Source organism: Corvus cornix, chromosome 20 (genome assembly GCF_000738735.6).
Source record: "Corvus cornix cornix isolate S_Up_H32 chromosome 20, ASM73873v5, whole genome shotgun sequence".
Lineage (NCBI taxonomy): Eukaryota > Metazoa > Chordata > Aves > Passeriformes > Corvidae > Corvus > Corvus cornix.
The window spans coordinates 4,175,740-4,195,459 of record NC_046349.1 but is presented as its reverse complement, the minus strand read 5'-3'; the positions used below and the strand labels follow the sequence as shown (position 1 = coordinate 4,195,459).

At 46.7% G+C, this 19,720-nt stretch overlaps 2 protein-coding genes across 2 annotated transcripts in view; both read right to left on the bottom strand.

The window, feature by feature from the left end:
• Positions 1–64: 64 nt before the first annotated feature.
• On the bottom strand, positions 65–7,173 carry LOC104687890 (protein FAM83D-A). The gene is given in 5 exon segments (XM_010397150.4): positions 65–2,704; positions 3,072–3,196; positions 3,911–4,078; positions 6,678–6,769; positions 6,772–7,173. Coding segments are annotated over 5 exon segments (1,692 nt in total). The 5' UTR covers positions 7,127–7,173; the 3' UTR covers positions 65–1,752.
• A 616-nt stretch (positions 7,174–7,789) lies between these two features.
• PPP1R16B (protein phosphatase 1 regulatory subunit 16B) overlaps positions 7,790–19,720 on the bottom strand; it is a 58,711-nt gene continuing 46,780 nt past the window's right edge. Inside the window, exons 5-11 of the mRNA XM_039563506.1 lie at positions 18,479–18,582; positions 18,054–18,178; positions 16,167–16,292; positions 15,757–15,832; positions 15,256–15,385; positions 14,346–14,514; positions 7,790–13,769 (exon numbers count right to left, since the gene is read on the bottom strand). Coding sequence (XP_039419440.1) covers positions 13,248–13,769; positions 14,346–14,514; positions 15,256–15,385; positions 15,757–15,832; positions 16,167–16,292; positions 18,054–18,178; positions 18,479–18,582 — 1,252 coding nt within the window. The 3' untranslated portion in view covers positions 7,790–13,247. The remainder of the gene's footprint in view (positions 13,770–14,345; positions 14,515–15,255; positions 15,386–15,756; positions 15,833–16,166; positions 16,293–18,053; positions 18,179–18,478; positions 18,583–19,720) is intronic.

The window sequence follows — 19,720 nt, the reverse complement described above, 5'->3', positions numbered from 1 at the left end:
GACGAAATGACTTAGTCACCCCGATTTAAAATGCCAAATAAACAGAAACAAAGCTCGGCAATGATCAGGTGAAAACCCCATGGCAAAAAGGAGTTTATTTGTAAACTGTTTCTTGTTCCTGTTAGAGTACCTTAACAGCTGCACGGTATAATAAAGTTTAAGAGCACATAGAACAAACAAGGTGATTTTACATACATTCAAGAACTGAAGGACTTAAGCTCTTAAAAATACAACGCGCTGTTGGCTTTGAAGGTGTATCTTGGCTCCCTGCAACTTGGTTTGCTGCCAGTGTTCCAGATTTGGGGATCAAGCAATAAAGTACCTTATCATTTTCAACAAGTGCAGACAAAACTTTTTTTCCACACCTCCTACTTTAGTGAAGGAATGGCTGCTTTGAAATCCAAGTAATAAAAGTAGCTAAGCCTCTTTGTCCATAGAGATTTTGGACAGTTAGTTAGAGATTTCAGTGTTAGTTGCTCTCAACACTTGCAATCTTTTGGAGTTACGGATATTTTTATTCATTCATTCAATAATCAAGCCAACAGCTGAAATGTGCCATCTACTGGACACATGTACCCCTAAACAATAAAATACATAACCCAGACTCTGATTAGATTTGGCAGAATTCAGTGTGGTTGGTCACTGAAGTATTGAGATGCAGGTCTAAGGAAAAACAGTACAGGTCAGATCTCAGGCAAAGACTGCACACACTGCTCAGGTAAGAGACCCAGCAAGCACAGACATGCACAGAAATCTGCAAACAGTCAGATAAAGACTTTCCAAAGCAGCTTAACCTAAGGTCTACTCAATATTGAAAGTATCTTCAAAAACTAGAGTGGCACTTCAGCTCCTCAAACCAAGTTAGTAGGGTAAAAATGATAGACAGTGCAAGAAAGAGTATTTCAGATAAGACAGTTAAAAAGAGAAAAATGTTTATTTAACTCCTACAGTTACTTGTAAATTAACATTACCCGACATAACCCATAACATTTCGTAGTGCATTTGTCAGTTTACTTTTGAACAGGGGCTTTGTCACATGCCCTCAGTGATTGCCTCGCCACAAAGTTCACTGCAAAGAAGGAAGCACACACATACACACACATATATATTTATATATCTCTACATAAAGGCACGAGAGCATGATCAAACTAAAGAGATAGCTCAGTCTGTTTCAGAAGGCTTAAACAATGAAGGAAGAATACAGTTGAAGGTAACCTGCAACTGTTTCAAGAGACCCTTTGCAACTTTAGTGGAAGAGTAACATATATATCACAGAAGTTAGAATAAAATCAGCTTTATGGCTTTTTGTAAAAGCTGATTCCTCTCCTGTCAAAGATAAGGTAGAAATAAAAGCCAATATTGGGAAAAAAGATTGAGAATTCCTTGGTATAAGAAAGACCTACAAAGCCACTCTGAGCAAGTTCATTGTGACTCAGATTTTTCCAAGTCTACCTAAACTAAAACTAGGGCATTAACAATCCCAGAAAGCAGTAACAAGTTCAGCTTTGAGGTTAAATACCCAGAATTAAAATGATCTTCACCACTCATGCATACAAGAGGAACCTGTAAGTAGTTACCATATAATTCCTCTTTTTCATCGCTTACATTGCATAGTGTAAAACAAAGTGCTGGAGAGTGACGTACACACCTATTGAAAAAGTAAAAGTGCTGGATGGAAGTGGAAGAATCTTTAGATACAAAGTGACAGCAACTTGAGACTGGGGTTTGTGCGTTCTGTGGTCAGGGCAGGAATCATTTATTCAGGGAAAAGAGCGAGGCGCTGCGGAGGCTGTGCAGGCTGGCACTGATGTCCCGCCTCTGCTTTAGGCTGCACCTGCCAGGGTACTGGGTCATGTAGCTCCCAGGGACACGACCCCGCCGGGACAGCATATCCACCATGTGGCTCAGCTTCGACCTGATCGTGGAGTAGTGGAATTGCCTCTCTTTATGCAGTTTTTGGAAATATTGTGCCCTGTGACTGCTGGAATATTCAAAGGACCGGAGAGAAGATATTGAGCCTGCAGAGCTTGCAAGAGAGCATTGGGATGATGATGAAGACAGCGAGTGCAGACTAGAACTGGATACAGCCTTTCCAGACACAGAATATTCTTCTTTTGACAACTTTCTGGGAAGGAGGGGTGTTTCTGTGCTCTCTTCCTTGGTCTGTGTCACTGCAGTCTTCAGCAAAATTGATGTCTGAGTGCCTGTCACTCTGGCCATGACAGAAGCCTGAGTGCCAGCATCTGCTGTGGCAGCACTGGCCTGAGTGGCTGCATTACACGTGGTCACAGCTGCCATCTCTTCCCACGGGCCAGTTTGAGTTGATGCACTTTTCTGTTCCACTGTGGCCCTTTGATTGCTGAATGACTCCTCTTCACACAGGCAGGAATGCCCCAGGTTACAAAGCTTTCCTGCAGGAGTATATTCAGTCTGATCTGGTTTTTCCAGCAATTTCTTTGGAGTGCTAGACAGTCTGGCAAATTCTGCTCTCAAGTTGCCTTCCACAGTATATTCTTTAGAGGACTCTGTTCTGGTCAGCAGGTGATCAAACATGCCACTATTCCTGCAGCTGGACGGTCGCTTAGGGCTGATGGGCAGTGACTGGGCATAAAGAATCCTGAACTGGAGGTCAAAGTGTTCAACCACTTGACCTGACAACACCAGCAAGTTGCTGCTGTTCAGTTTCCCATCGGACCATGTGAAACTGTTGAAAACAAACCAAGACTCGCAGTTAATCTCCAGTGCATTTCAACACATACAGCTACAGACAGCAAGAGAGCTTAAAAATGAAGGCAAGGTAAGAACAACAGACTATTCATTTCTGCAGGAAGAACTCTATTTAGCCATGGCCAAGCCCCCTGCTAGCAACAAGTTGTGTAAACCAGTTCTCCAAAGGTGTTTTCAGATTTATGTCAGCCCCATGTCGACTCAGCTAGTCCATGTGCCATTGGCACTCATTAACACCAAGCAAACAGCAAAATTAATACATCCTTCATGCAGCAAATCCCCCTTCTTGCAGCAAATCCCCCTTTCTACAGCTTCACTGGGCACCAGCAGACCCCAGTACTTGCCTGTAGGAGCCTGTTGCCACTCTAATGCCATCAATCAACATGAATTTCTCCTTGGCTTTCCCAACAATTTTGGCACCTGACCTCATGTAGTACGTGCTCCCTGTGAGAGTTCGAACTCTCATCATCTGGTTCAGAAAAGAGAGGAAGAAGTAACATCAGATTTAAGTTAACTTCAAAAAGCTTTTAATTAGCAATTCTACTTAAAAGCAGCTACACACACCATGGAAGATAGGAATGAAATGAACTTTTTTATACAGTCTGTATATGAGTATTATTAATCACACAGTGCTAAATTTCTGTTAGATTGAGTGAGAACAGTCAGTTCCAATTAATCATTTCCCAGGAAGGGCATCATTCCCTGTCCAGAGAAACTTCTACTGCAGTGAACATAAGCCTAGCCAAGCCAAGCCATAACACAGCCATGTCAGTTTATATTCACAGCAACTAAGCAAATCACCTGGCTCACATCATCCAAATCCTTTTAAAATAAAGTATTAGGAAAGAAAGCAGATGATACCAGAGCTATACCACCCTTGAGCTTCCCACGTTTCTGTTTTCCTTAGCAAGCAGTTCCTTGAGCCAAAGAATAAAGCTATTTAAATATTGCAAAATTAAATCCCTGAAAATTGTTGCATCTTCAGGACAGGGATCCCAGTGCACACTGCACCCAGCACATGGGGCTGGTGCACACCATGGCTGTAGCTCCTACATATGGGTAACAGACAGGTTGCTTTAGCCTTTCAAGGCAGTCTGATGCTTTACAGAAGTGTTTCTTTGATATATATAAAGTGTACCACAAAAATAAAAACAAACCACCCTGACCCTAATTTAGTACTTACACTTTCCTGCTCAGGACAAACTCCCAAATTGTTGCACATTTCCAAGAAATGGGGTACAAATTCCCGGTCAAGAAGGATGTAGACAGGGACTTGGCGGTGTTTATAGGCGTCCTGAAGGTCACTGAAGATCTCAATGTCTGTGAAGGAATCCATCACAAGGGCAATCACCTGCAAGGAAAATCACAACACTCAAGGGATTTATTTTACACATGGCCACTGCCTCCCACAGCCATTTTCTCCTGCTGCTATCATCAGGGCCACATGCACAATTCCTTGTCCTGCTGCGCAGGCCCAGGCAGGTTCTAAAAGATTTCTATATTCCCACAACATTCCTGTAAATTCACTGTGCCCCAGCATGCAAAGCATAGGCCTGAATATGTTTTTCCTCATGTCTGCTGCTTTTGTACACTTTCACACCCTCCTTTCCTACACAATCCCCTCTAATGTGGCCACATTGAGGAAGCTATCACAGCAGAATTGGGACTCCAGACAAACCATCTCCACATGTTCTCCCAGTGTTTCAAGCAGCTACAGGAGAATTAGCTCAAATGGCCTCCTTGCTGTCACATCTTACAAACTCCAGCTGATTTCCAGACTCCTCCTGGTTTCTAGATTCTTACTGAGTTTCTATCCCATATCTTCACAGGAAACCCCTCCACTCACCCAACAGTTCTTTAAAAAAGGCAGATCCTAAGATGGGAAGGTCACATATTTGAACCATCTCTCCAGCTAATTCAGAGCCACCTCACACACTGATGTGGTGCTAGAGTTCTCACCCTTCAAAACCACCTCTGTGTAGGGACACAGAGGCATAAAGGATTCAGCTTCATTACTGAATTTTTCATTTTCCTTCTATTAAACCAGCATAAAGAACAATGATTATACAACCACTGTGGGTACCTGGCACCTGCCCTTACCAGATGGAGGCTGCTGCAGGACACCCAAGGTGTGTAAGCACACAACACAGCTGCTCTGTGTGTGGCATGGCCTGTACTCACAGGAAACATTTCCCACAGGAACAGGCTGAGCTCTGCATTCCCAACTCTGTCCTGCTCCCTAAGGGACTGGTTCCATTTGGCTGAGTTGTTACATATAACCTGCACAAGCACATGGGTATTTCTACAAAAAGTTACTTTATGTTGGTGCTTCTTGCGTGCGTCCTATGCTTCTTGCCACCCAATCACTTGGCTAAGCGTTGAAGAAGATAAAAAACCCAGTAAGATGCTTTTGGCAAGACCAGACAAGTAAGAAAACCATCCCTGAAAACAAAACAATTCACACTAAATCCTTGGGAACACTGACACCTTCACATGACTGCTCAATTCACAGCACGTTTGAGTTCTAGTCCCAGAATTAGCAGCTGAAAATGAAATACAGTTTTGCCCAAAGTGCTTAGAGGAAAGAGAGAAAACCCTTTTCTACATTCATTTATTCAGGATAGCAAGGACAAGATAGCAGCAGTCACTTAAACTAACTGCATTTGAGTGCGCTAGTCAGGGAAGAAATTATGCAGCATCTGAAGTTTTCCCAGTCTTCACATTAACTTGTGGAACTCAGAAACGATTGAGAACTATCACACAGAATCTGACATTCAGTAAATTTTAGGGTGTCAAAAATGTCCTTTATGTCCACAAAAACGCTCCCTGGATCAGCCACAAGCCACAGATAGGGCAGGAGCAGCTTGCCTGGCTCTTGGGTCAGTTTGAGCAAAGGTGTTTGACAGGATGCTGCAAGGAACAATATTACAAACAAGTACAGCTTTTGGGGGGAGCAAATGTTTTTATGGCGTTTACTCGAGTTACCAGACTGGTCTCATATACCTGACAGGGATTGTTTGAGAACAGAGCTTCCCTCTGTGACCGTTTCTGGCAAGGAGCCCGTCGTTCATGTCATCCTCACACACACCCTAAGCTTCTGCCTTCGGAAGGGAATAGAGACCAAGCTCAGTTGCTGATTCAGGGTGTGCCATGTGCGAGCACGTTACACAAAGAAACAAGGGTTGCTTCATCTGGCCACCCAAAAAGGAAGCTACAAATTTAAATTTCAGCTGAGCCAATTGAATGGCTGCTAAGGAGAAGGGTGGTTCCCGGCTGGGGATTACGGTTGGAGGCTACGAACTGCGGGAATGCAATGAGTTACAGGGAACAGTTACAAGTTACTACGCCACGTGATTTTCAAGCCATACAGTGCATCAGAACAAAAGCGTCCACTCCTGTAGGAGGAAAGTCCTGTCAAAAACAGGTCTGTACGTCACTTGGGGGCAATTAGTGACCTAAGGAAGGGAAATACAATCATAGTGTTATATCTGTAGGTAATGTTCTTTTATAAAAGAGGCCTGTTCTGTGTTACACCCTTTAAGGGACAGTAGGAGGTTTTTGCAAGAGAATCTATCTGGCAGAGCACATCAGTAAGGAATCTTGAATAGGAGACCTTCCACTCCGGGTGAGATCCAGGATCAGCTGGATACAGCAGCCGGTGCTCCAAGGCAGCAGCGCTGCGGGACGGGGAGCTCTTGGCGCATCACCTCCGGAGTAGCCGGGAAAGGGAGAGTTCGCAGATGCAGCATACGGAGTGCTGCCACTCTTTGTGTATTTTCGAGCTTGTCTTCCTTAATGAGACACTGTCTGCTCGACAGGGTTTTAAAGCCACTTGGCTTTGCTCGGTGACCCATGGAGACGCTTATCGATGCCGGTGCCGGCTTTTGATGTGCTTGGAGACCCAGGGGAGAGGGACCCCGGGCAGGGCAGGGAGGTCCTCGGGCACTCACCTGCCGCGCGGAGCGGATCTGCCGCCGCACCGCCTCCTTGCAGCCGTAGATGCTGTCCCCGCAGCCGGGCTGGAAATGCGCCTCCACCCGCGCAGCCCGCGGAAGGCGCCGCTGGCGAAGCCCGGCCAGCCCAGCTCCAGCGCCGGCGGCTCCAGGTCCGAGCGCTCGGGGAAGTAGGTGAGCGACGAGGCGTCGAGCGAGGCGCCGGCCGAGAGCTCGGCCGCCGGCTCCGGGCCCGCGGCGGGCGGCAGCGCGGCCCGCGCGATGTCCTGCACCTCGGGCTCCGACAGGAAGGGCGGCAGCTGCTCCCGCCGCAGGAAAGCCCGCAGCGCCTCGGGGCCGCCCGCCACCAGCTCCTCCAGCGCCAGCCGCTGCGCCTCGCTGTACGGCCCGGCCGGCGGCGGCCAGCGCCCCGAGCCCTCCTCCAGACACTGCGACGCGTTGGCCATGGCCGGAGCGCGGGGCTCGGCCCGGCGGGCGCTTTATGGCGAGTTTGAATCCAAACAGCGCGGCCGCCGCTTCCCCGCCCCGCGCCGCCGTTGGCTCCGGCAGGGCGGCACCGCCTCCCCGGGCGGGACGGGGACGGAGCTCCGCGGCTGGGACACAGCCCGGCCCCGAGCCCCTGCTGGCCTTCGGGGGTGGGAGAGATCGCCGAGCTTTTGCCCGGAACAGAATCAGACCCCTCTGAGAAGGACGCTCGTAATGATGCGCGCTAACAAATGCTGGAGCCGAACACTCGGACACTCCCAGGTCCACGGGAGGCAGACACAGCTTGGGCTTTCCAGCTTATCTCCAGCACCCACTGCCGCTGCTTCACCGAATCACAGAATATTCGGTGGTGGAAGGGACACCCAAGCCTCACCAAAGTCCAATTCCCGGCCATACAAAGGGCAGCCCCAAGAGTCCCACCATGCCCCTGACAGCATTGTCTAAACGCTTCTTGAGCTCTACATTTGAAACAAAAATTTACACCCACCCACTGCCTAGATTTCCTCTTCTAGACATCCCCTGGCTGTAGAGAGTTGAGAGGCAGAGACATTTAACAGAGTCCCAAGATGTAAACCAATTGAAAAAAAAAAAAACCAAAACAAAAACCCTCAGTGGCATTTTTGTATTATTAAAAGAAATTTAATATAATTTTTAAATTAAAAAATTCAATCTCTCTATTAAAGACACTGAGTCAGGTGCTAATACTGTCAAACATACCCTTTTGGCATGAGTTTTACATAAAGTTTAAGATTTTATGCATTGCTTCAACATGTTAAGAAACCATCTTCATACTTACAGTAGCAATAAAGTCAATTCCATACAATATCAAATATCCTTTTTTAAAAAAAGTTTTAAATATATTAGACTCTGATTGCCAAAATGCCATTTTTTACACAAAGCTGCTAATACAATATACAGTTCTTACATTATTTTTTTTCTTCACATAAAATACATCTCATCAAGTTTTATTTGTACATCGTTTACTACTGATCAATGGAATTACGAGTTATTGCAGAAGGCTTGCCATCATCTCTCACTGTCCTGTACACGCAGCAGTCCCGCCAAGCTGTACCAGGGTTATCCACACTCCTGCAATCTCACACTGCAATCTAAAGGCTGAAGACATAATGGTGGCAATACTAAGGCTGCATCTGCACTGTTTAAAAACCCGTATCTCCCCTCCTGCTGCGGGTGGAGATCATTGCATTGGTGTAGCTTTGGGAACAGGTATCTTGAGCAGAGTCTCCTCTACTACAGCTTCCACGGTTGAAATACAGCAAAATATTCTAGGTTGTAATTGTGCCATGGCAGATGTTGCCCAGAGAGCCAGCCCAGTGGTACTTGAATTGTGTGAAGGAACTGAAAAGTCCATTACCAGTTTGGCCAACATGAAAACAGAATAGAGGTGAAAAACAACCAGGGAGAACTGTGCTGTTGCACAGCCATGGGCAAAACAAAACGAAACAAAAAGAGGAAATGTGTTCTGTAGTAAGAGGTGAGACCTTGCTGCTACAAGCATGTTCTGGATTCTGCCTGTAGAGAACTGCTACACCAAAGCAGTCAACGTGATTTGTTAAAATAGAATGAAGCCCCTGTGCATTTCTGTTCTGTGTATTTAGGAAGAGAGAAGTGGCAATAATGAGAGAAATTGAAAGAGCAAATAACAATGTCAAAATCTGGCATGCTCTGAACTGTTATCCCCTTGCAAAAGTCTCCAAGTTAAAGATCAGCAAGAACTGTATAGTCACCACAAACCTTCCAGAGACAAGTTACCTTTAGCAAGTATAAGGCACAGAAATAACCCAGGTGTAGGGAGAAACCTTCCAGCAGACAGACAGCAGTTCATCCATGGCTCACTGGAGATCAGTGCTATTGCCTTCTCAGGATATTCCCTTTTCCATGGTAATGCTGATTTTGTTTTAGCAGGGACAATGTGGGTAATCAGAGCTCCAAGACTGAAGAAAAAAGGACACTAGACAGAAGCTGTAATGCCATTTGGGAGCTTTTAAGGGACTTCAACCCTGTGAAATAAGACCCTGCTCAATAAGCTCAAGAATTCACTGCCTCCACTGAGTATTGCACTGTCATTATTGCTGTTGCCTTGTCATGCTCTTCTCCTTCCCTACCAGGAGTTCCTCATCCAGGTGGTTCTTCAACCACACCTCCAAGATGGCACAGAAACATCAGCGAGAGTCAGTTCTTCCCAAAACTGGGAGGGTTTTAAGATTCGGGAGCACCAAAGAAGTGAAATTAAGTGGGCTGAAATCGCATCATGTGGTATGTGAAACACAGATCCAGGTCTGATTTCAAACAGATCCCAGCAATGGTACTTAAGCCCTTATCTAACTTTTCAGTGCTGGGGCTTCCTTGCCTGAGCTCAGTAGAGACACTGTTTTGAAAGACATCTTTTTCTCCATCTAACAAATTTCTTTCAATATGGAACGTAAGGCTGCTCTCATCAACCACTTAGTTTGCTAGAAACAGGACAAATTCAGCACACAGGAAAATGTTGGGAGCAGGAGGGTTATTCTTGTGCAGCTCTGCCTGCAATAGACCTGTCAATACATTCCCATTCACAAATCTTTGCACAGTCTCTGTGAACAGCTACAACCTTTGGCTCACTGGTAACTGAACTGGGATTCTAATCCGGCCTTGAATCTGTAATTAGATATTTATTGAGCCTATAAATATCATAAAAACCTCAAATGTTCCTCTAATAAACTAAGATATGCCAGTCACAACATGACTTCTAGTTTCCACAGCTTTTTAGCCATATTAAGATCCAATGAAACAGCCAAGTGCCCTCTGCTTTGTACCTCAGAGCTTTCCACTGGGATGGCCTTTAAAACACACATATCAGAACCCCACTGTTGTTGTAATGATGCTAAATTTTACAGTGAAAAGCCTTATTCCTAGAGGTAGGCTCCTACAATGCCCATGTAAGAGAATCTATGTGTTTGTCATTCCCCAAAAGCCTGTTTTTCTCCACAAAACAGTTCACCAGAAGCAGGTTAATCCACTTTACAGAATCCCTCATCCCAGGCCCATAACCAACAGCTCTGCCAGAGCTCCACAGGCAGTGACCATTATATCTCAGATGTCAGCACAAATAAACACAAATCCATTCCAGGCCATTCTTCGACAGCCTTCCAGCTCACACCTGGGTGCAACTTCAGCCCAAAGCCAGTGGTAGCTAAATACTTGGCAGGGCTGTGAAACATATCCTGGAAGATTCATCCATTACTGACTTTCACCATTAATAACTCTCCTGTCTGAGCAAGAATGGATTGCATTTGATCAGACACCACTAGACTTCACAGCTAGGATGATGAGTTCCTAGAGTTTTACATATAAACAGGGCAAAATACCAGTGGAAGCCAAAAAGCTCTTATCTAAAACCGACTGGATTCCTGCAGCTTTAATGTATTAACAGCTCTCAGTGAAAGCAAGCCCCAAACTACTTCACGTTATTGCATTCTATGATCTCCTTTTCATTTCCTTGGAGCTAGGCAGGGTTCAATACACTTGCTAGCACAAAGTTGCTCTGAGAAGGAAAAGGGCCCTACTCCTCCTTTGCTGGGAGGGAAGGCAACATCTGGGCCCAAATTTTGCACCATATACAACCTAGTAGACAGCGGCACCAAAATTTGTTACAGTGAGTTCAGAAGTCTCATTAAGATGGATGTGGAGAGACAAACCTCACCACCATGGGAGAAGAGAGGCACCTGAAAGATCATCTCCCCTGTTCTGTAACAGCCAGGCCACACTTGGTGTTATCCCAGAATAACTGACTCAAGGTAATCAGAAAATCCACTGTTAACCACACACAGATGCAGTAAAGTCTTTCCAGTTACCAAGCCATCCTCTTTCTACTAGAGAATGACTTTAAAAAATCCCTTCACCTTAAGGTGAAGCACAAGGAATATTTTCTAGTCCTATAATTAGCATCTGTTTCAACAATGGAGGGAGCCCAACTTCTTCAAATGCTTCAAACTCTGCCTTTAGCAGAACTGGGGTTTTAGGTGAATCAGATCAACTGCTACCACTTTCTAGTTTGCACCTAAAACTGGTGAGGAAAGAGAGGTGTATATCCATACCATTCAAACCAGTAAATTGTCAGCCTGGTAACGACCTCACAGGTCCAAAAGTGTCTCCTGCACAGCGTGGCAGTGGTGGTGACACAGCCACCTCTGCTGACTCAAGGAGCCCAGAGCCCAGTGTGGTAATGTATCCAGCCCCAGCAATGGGTGGATTTGATGGGGGGCAGAGGGTAGCACTTAACAGTCACTGGCAGCCTCAGTCAACTTTTTATAGCCTAGAAAAAAGTTAAGGCTGTGAGGATTCCTCCAGAGGGAGAGTACATGTGAAGGGGCATATTGATGTCTAACAGCCACCAAATAAAAGGAAAATGGGTGGAAGCTGCACTTGCTGTTGCTTGGCTGAAGCACATCTACGTGAGCTGGATGTAATCCACTGATGGCTTACAGAGACCCAAACAGGTTTATGTCTTCAGAGTTTGGAATTGAAGCTGCCCAAGAAGACACATATTCATGCAGGCAAACAGTTACGTGTGTGACAGCCCCTCTGAGCAGAGAAGGGTTTAAAGATTTACAGTTACTTCTGAGATACAGCTGAAGTGTGGCCAGGTCCTCAGAGCTGTCCCACACTCTCCTCTCACCTCCCCCAGGTACACAAAGCCTGAACTCGCTGCAAAGCCAGTGCCAAATGCCCAGGTTACACCGTGCCAGTGCTTCCCAGGAGGCTGTCAGAGCTCACATGAACTGCACCAAGACACAGTGTTGGCGCTGCAGCTGCTCCTCAGCAGAGAGGCTTTGTTAGGTACCGATGGTGTCAGGCAACTCCCACAGACACAGAGGCATTTCAACCTTCCTCTGCCAGCTGCTACCCACTGCTGACAGCTTCAGCAAGGGGGCTGGAAAACCGAACAAAACATCTCCTGTCCTGCTGCAGTGTTCAACTACCACAGCAATGGTTAAAGTTACTTCTCAGCCAAAGACTGCAGGTTAATGCAAGTGTCACATCTACAGGATTAGAAATGCTTTCACGGCGTTCCTAGGTTAGTGTTGGCAAGCCTTTCCTTCCCATCCCTCCTGAGCCCTGTTGTTCTGGAAATCAGAAAGAATCAGAACGCAAAGCATACTGCCCCTAGTATCTGTGTTGAGCGTACAGAGTAAACAAACAGAATCAATAGGAAAGTGAGACCAACAAAAGTCTTTCAGTTTTAACAAATTAAGAGTCTAAATAGTACAAATAAGTTTTTTAAATTACTTATCCCAATATAGACCTTTGTCAGTATTTTATTGCAGTAAAATTCTATTGCCAGGGCCCCTTTATTGCAACATCAGTTTTAAAGCCTATTGAGTGAAGCCTGTTCCAGGAAAAGTTCTGCTTCAAACCTGATGGCAGTCTGCAGTGACAAGCTGACATGAGCAGAACAGGACCCAGCCAGTGCACAGTTTGTCATGGTGAGCTGTCACTGCAAGGAGGTAACACCTTGGATACTTCCTAAGTGCAGCATCTGTGCTTGCTTGTTGCTCAGGCCTAGGAAGTGCTGGATCCAGCTGTGTGGGAAACAGGTCTGTCCACTCTTGCAAACCTCATGTGGGGGCTGACCTCCCCTCCAGGATATGTGCATCACCCAAGAGTGAAAACACAGGAACTGTCACCTTCCAGCTGCTCGGTGACTAACAGCAAGAGGCTCAGACACAAAGATTTGAATTCAGATCCTTTCTTTGTTCCGAGGCATCTCATGACTTCCCAAGGATGGGGAGGCAGTGCACCATACCTTCTTCCCCAGGGAGCAAGACTAAGGAGACTCTTTTGACATCGTACTGATGTGCATCCCTTCCTCTCCTAAGAGCCTTGCTCCACCTGCGTTACTCATCCAGCTGCAATGGAAATAATTGGCAGGGTAAAGTACAATTCGAGATGAACGAGGCTGCCACAGTCAGGATGTCCATAACCAAATTCTCCCTTTGGAATGCAAACAACCTGGCCACTGCGATAGCTCCAACCAGGCCACCCACGTCTTGCTTCCTCTGGGGTGAGACACAGAGCAGACTAGGAAATCCTGCAGCACCCATGCACCTTCTCTTCCATTTCCTCCATGGGAGCTTTGAATTTCAAGAGCGGTGGATCACCACTGGACACTGTGTAATACACTGAGGTCCCATTGGAGCTGTAGGGAGAAGTCCTGGATTCGATTAAGTGCGACTTGGCCTCGCCCACGTTCTCAGCAACTCCTGCCATGCCGGTGCTGAAGTGGGTGCTGAGGAAGGGGTGCTGGAGGAGTTTGGCTGCAGCTCGCTGCCGCTTCAGTTCCGAGAGCGTTTGGTGGTTGTGCTCCTTGTAGGCGCCCCAGAACTGCGGGGCCTCGGGCAGCGCGGGGTTGCCGTAGGGCAGCACGTGGCCGGGGTTACTGTCGGGGTCAGCGTGCATGCTCCAAATGTCCCCGTTGGAAAAGGTGTACTGGTAAGGGCTGGCAGATGCCATCAGTCCGTTCTGGAGCGGGATCTCGGTGTCACACTGGGTGCTTTTGTTCGCTAGCTCCGGGAGGAGGGAGGAGTTCTCCAGCACTGAATTCTGTAACAAGGAGACATGAAAGAGCATTTTCTCCCATTGCCCACAGCAGGGTTCATCCCTGTGACAACATCCTGAGTCTGCTCACACTCAGCCTTTCCACCAGACAGGCACTGCAGCACGAACACGGAATTCCCCCATGAACAGGACCCTACAATGCTGCAGGCCCCAACCAGGAACTGGTTCCCAACCAGGACACTCGGAAGGTCTCACACACACACAAGAATACTAACATGCTTATCTCTATAATATGACAATAACTTTATTAAAAACAAGTAACTGCAAAGCAAGTTTACAATTCTTTTGTGCTTACCACTTTGTGAGCTTTAGAATGAAAGGCACAGGCTATTTTTTGGAGCATCCTGGTTCATTTTTATCTCAAAACTATGTATGCAGCTGTAAATCCAAAACACGCTTTCCACTTGAGTGGGACAGCTTATGCCAAATGAGAATTTGGTCTTTTGCTTACATCTGATGGATGAGGTCTACAAATTTTTCAGCCACCTTCCACCCATTGCTACTGAACCCGCACCACCAGCCCTCCTCAGTGACTCCCATGAAGAAGAAGAGATTCCTTACAGGGTCTGTATTCTCCTGGTCAGACCGAGTCTCCCCAATTTCTCCAATGAGACCTGAGTTTCTTCCTTCTTCTGATGCCCCCAGTTGCTGCCACACCATGGCCTCCTTCTCACACTCCTTCCTGTAAAGGTTTGTCCGGTCCGAAAGGCTGGCCCTCCTCACCACCTTCCTGTGGGACAGGGACAAGGGGCATCAAGGCTGTGAGCAGGACATGACATTTCCTCTTAGCCTGAAGCTCTTCTCACCTCCTTCTCCTCCTCACACTTCACAGCCTCTCCCTCTGGAATGGAACGTGGATTCAGCTTCCTGGCACCCACACAAAGGGAAGGCACTGGCATGGATACTGAAGGTGGGAGGAATTTTAAGGAGTTCTAAACTAGCACTGCAAATCTGTGCTAGAGCTCATACGGGTCACCTTATGGACCTATTCTGCAACCAGTGGAGTAAATGTAGAAGGAAATGGCCCACAGGCTGTTTAGGGAGCTTTGTGGTCTGCAGGACTGCTTTGGTGTCTAGTAAACATCTTAAAAAGACCTCTGCAAACTGTGTCTGGGCACTGTGCCTTGGCCATGTGACATACTACTGAAAAGCTCAAGTTAATGCACTTGAAGCACTGATTTTCCAACACCAGTTTCAGTGGTTTAACAGGGTAAATTCTCACCATTTGGTCCTGTGCTCCGGGCAGTTCTTAAACCACACCAGCACAAAACCATTTTCCCCCCAAGAAACAGCACCTCTCCCCAGTGATAAAGGAGCTCTGCTTTCAGCAACCAAGGTGAGCTCCTGCCTTTCCTGAGTTCACCCAGAAAGGACAGATGGGTTGTTCTCACTGGCCTCAGGGTGCTCTGCAACCACACCTGGGTGGCCAGGCCAGTGCCCCAGGTGAGCTGCAGGGAACAGCACAACTCACCCCCGGCTGCCAGTGCTGGAGGTCCTGCGGCTCAGGGAGGATTTATGCCTCATCTGAGACTTCATGATCACGTCATGTTTGTGTTTCAGCTCCAGAAGCAATACTTTGAATTCCTCCTCTTCACACAGATCTATGGCACACACACAGACCAAGCCCTTTATCAGACAGTTCTCATTAACACCATGTTACTAATTGTGCCTTCCTAGTTACACACCCAGGTCTTAGGGCTGCACACAACAGCAGGGAGGCTCCCAAGCACAAGGGATAACATAGGAAATGCACAGGAGGAAGACTTGGGGCTTGGGAAATGTCTTCTTCCTTCTTTTTATGAGCAGGAAGAAGCATTTTCAGTAGTAAAGTAGGTGCTTCAAAACTTCAGCCCCAGTTAAGTAACTTTGATTCTAAAGACACCTAAAAATTTATGTTAATGCTTCTGAAAGCACCACGTGAGGACTTCAGCCATTTCTTAACCATTTCTTTCTTTAAGCCTCATAAACTCACCTATGGGCATCTCATCCAAAGATGTCCTGGCACTCAAACTAGCCCCATGGGACACCAGCAATTCAGCCATCTGCATCTAAAGAAAGGCAAAAAAGCTAGGTTGACAGAGATATTTTAGACAATTTAGGCTTTCCTCCCCAAAGCTGAAAGGTTGGGATAAGATGAGAAGCAATGGCACTCGCCTCAAGTAACTCTGGCATGTGTGTGATGGGAAACGCTGTTCCCACCATGCACCTGCACAGACATGCTCTGCCTGAACTTTCTCAGCAACCAGTTATTTTTGGAGCCCAAGATGCTGCCCAGAGAGCCCAGCCCAGTACAGATTTATTCCATTTGCAGAGTACTCCACAGTTTGTCCAGGCAGAAGGAAATGCCACCCTCACACGTGACACTTGCAGCGAAATCCTTACCTGTCCCCAGAAAGCAGCAGCATGAAGAGGTTCCCAGCCATCCCAGTCCTTAACATCCAGGCTTGCCCCCTGGTCCAGAAGCACTTCAGCTGCATGCAGATAGCCATTGGCTGCAGCTATATGCAGCTAGGAGATAAGGAACAGAGCATGAGCCACCTACCTGCAAGGGCCACGAATGGTTTCATACGCCGAGTTTCAGCAGATTTTCTTGGATAATGTTTGAGCCTAGAGCTGGACAGGCAGCACATTTCACACTGGGCAGATGGCACCAGGTCAAAAGCAGGTCGTTCCTGTTACTAAAGCTCAGTACTGCCTGCATGTAATTCGGTTTGGAGAGGAAATTGCTTAACAGTTCTTAGAATAACTTAGATATATGGATGAGAAAAATAATGTATTCACATTTTAAATCAAGGGCTTTTAAGTGCTTCCCAATCTGTAGGGAAATAACACCATCAAAACATGAGCCTGCAATGCAGAACATCATCCACTGTAAGCTCTGTATTCCTCATGCCAGTGGAACATCTCCTCTTCTCCATTAAAGTGCTGTGCATGTGATTTGTTTGAATCAAATTAACAGCCTGCTTTACTCAGGACTCTCTCTGTGCAATTGCACTTCCAATCACACTATAACTATTTTCACCATTTGAAAGTAAAAAAAATTTAAACCTTGGCTACTTTAAATTAAGGGAGTATGATTTTTCAGATATTGGCTTCCAACCACAGGCACCACTTTGAAGACATCAATAATGGTGTCTTTTAGTCCCCCAGCTTCATGTCTCTGAAGATTTTCATAACTGCAGCCTGCTGTTGTATGTCTGAGCAAAACATTGACCCATGCACTGCTCTGAAGGGATTAACTCCACTCAGAGCTCCTCCTATTTCAATTGTGCTAAAGGGGAGAATCAAAGCTTCTTTTCAAAAAATTTTCATGGGGATTCCACCACATGAAGTTAAAACTTCATCTGGAAATAAACTCTGATGCTTTCTGGCAACTCAGTTAATTTCTACATAGATTTTATGCCACTCAGTCATACCTTCTAGAGGCCACATGAGTTAATAAGGAGTCACTTGGGGGTGCTACAAAAGGGGGAGCCAAGAGGCCTGCTTAAATTTATGTATATAATCCTTGTTAAAGCGGAAGATGTGTTAAAAAAATAAGCTGCAATAAAAACTTCAATCATCCAAGCTTACCTTGGAGGGAGCCTGCCCTCCCCTTACACTTCTGGTATATGCTAAAGGTGACATTTAGATTGAGAAACTGGAATGCACTGCCGTGAACCAAGTGTCTGTTTATCAGTTATGTCTGGACCCAAGCATTAAATGACCAAGGTTGTATGAAATTCCCAGCACATATGAGCTCATTACTGAACTTTCCCTAAGTTGGGACTGTTGTAAGACACAGTTTAGGAGATACATTTGCAGGGGAAAAAGAACTAGGATTGTTCAGCCTCCTCAATCCCTGTCCAGACAAACCAGATGCCAGCCTGCTTTGTGCTGTTCACTTGTCCTGGGTGCCCTACTCTGCCCAGGGGCAGGTGCCACCCTGTGTGAACAAACACAGCAGCCACTGACTCCGTGTGAGCCAGATCCCACACAAAGCAGAAAGGAGGCAGAAAGGGTGCCCAGCACCGGATCCTGCTCCCATGAAAACCAGAGGGCTCTCACATCTCCTCCACAGGAGTCCACAGCACTAAGTGAGAAGCAAGAGGTTACTGGGAGGTCTCCCAGGCCCAGTTCCCTGCAGGTCAGCAGATGTGCTATGCTCTGTGGGATTTCTCCTCTTAGTGACTTGCACATGTTGATTTTGTGTAACTCCTGCTCCAGGGCAGGTTTCATAACCTGTGGGCTGAAGGAAAGCAAAACTGAAGTCGCTGCAGTTTCACTCACCAGCGTAGCACCTTGGGCATCAGTCCTGTTCAGGTCCTGTCCAGTCGCAAGAATGTCATGAATGTCACAGATCATGACCTGCTCCGGAGCAGCCCGCATCTCATTGATCCTTTCCTGGGTAATCCCTGTTAAAATTCCAGTTAGAGGAGAGTTGGAAAGGGTCGCTGTCTCCACAGGTTGAGTAAAATAAGAATTATGATCCTGGTTGATAAGACCCCACATCCTTTGCAGAGGGCACTGTCAGCAATCCTTCACCCTCATGATCTTTAGGAATCAGAATAACTAGACAGAGTCAGGTCCCAAGAAATTATGCCAGGAGCAGCTCTCTGCTTTTCTCCAGAGGCAAATGAAGAGCTGAGAAACAAGGTAATTTTTAGTACCACATTGACCCATTTCGGTATTTTACATAAACTCAATCTCCTTACCTTGATAGGCCATGCAAGTCTCAATGACATCCAGGGTTGGCTCATCTTCACAGAGGTCATATGGCATGTTGCCATCTGCATTTACTGCCAGCAGGTCTGCTCCACTGCAAGGGGAAAACTGAGTTACACAAGGAAGAACCTCAGATATCCTAGAGCAGACAGTGCCAAACACTGGGATAAATGCTTAGGAAAAACTAACTGGGGTTTAGTAATTGCCCAAATGCCACCAAGGTAGGTATGAGGTAAGAAAGATTTGAAGCAAAGCTATGGAGATATGAATGGGGAAGATTAATTCCAGAACTGGATGAAAGGCAGCACACTACACCTCTTTCCTGAGTCAGCAATGCCCTGTGTTCCACATCTGCTCCATTTTTACAACCCTCATCCAAAAACTTCCTAACCCAAGTGGGAGCATCCTCCAAGGGATGCTTGACTGCATCCTCTTCTCTCCTTCATTATACAGTCAAAGAAGAGCCGATTTTCAATGCTCATCTCCCAGATGACAGAGAAGTCTCCCTCCCCGAGGAAGAAGCAGCAGGTTAACACTCCCAAAGCACAAGCACTCTGGGAAAGGGAGGAGAGGGCTCCACACACAGGCACAACTATCTGCTCCAGGCAGGATTCACCACAGCTGCTCATGAAACAGCTCAAAGCACACCTGGTGTCCTCCTCCTGGCTGGCAAGTCTGGAAAGACTTGAGCTTTAGGGCCTTGGTCAAGCACCCTGTGTCACCACTGGGGATCAAACATTGCAGGAAGTTTACTGATCGCTAATTAAGACCCAGCGAGACAGGTCACAGAGTTCACCCAGTGTCTGAGTTACACAAACACACTGCTGCCCTCCTACACCAGTGTCTGCTTGACCGGGGCTGGAAGATCTGAAGTGTTTAGGAGCTTGAGGGTGGATGCTGCTGGCTGCTCCTGTTTCTACCCACCCAGCAACCACGGCTCCACAAGTGTGCACAGACACACCAGAATACAGGCAAAAAGGGGCAATTTTTGGCCCAGTCTCCAGGAGCTTTATGACACTCAGCCTAGTCATCGAGGGTTTTATTGTCTCCTCAGCCTTTCTGCTCTTCCTCCTCCACCCCCTTCTCCCCCAAGCAGGAAGGACCCCCACGAGCAGCTTGAAAGCAGGGAATAATCACCACTGCTGGCATCTCCCAAGGTACTAAGCAGTCTGAGTCTCCATCCACAAAAGCTGTGGGTAGAATCAGACCCACAGAAAGGACAGACACAAAAA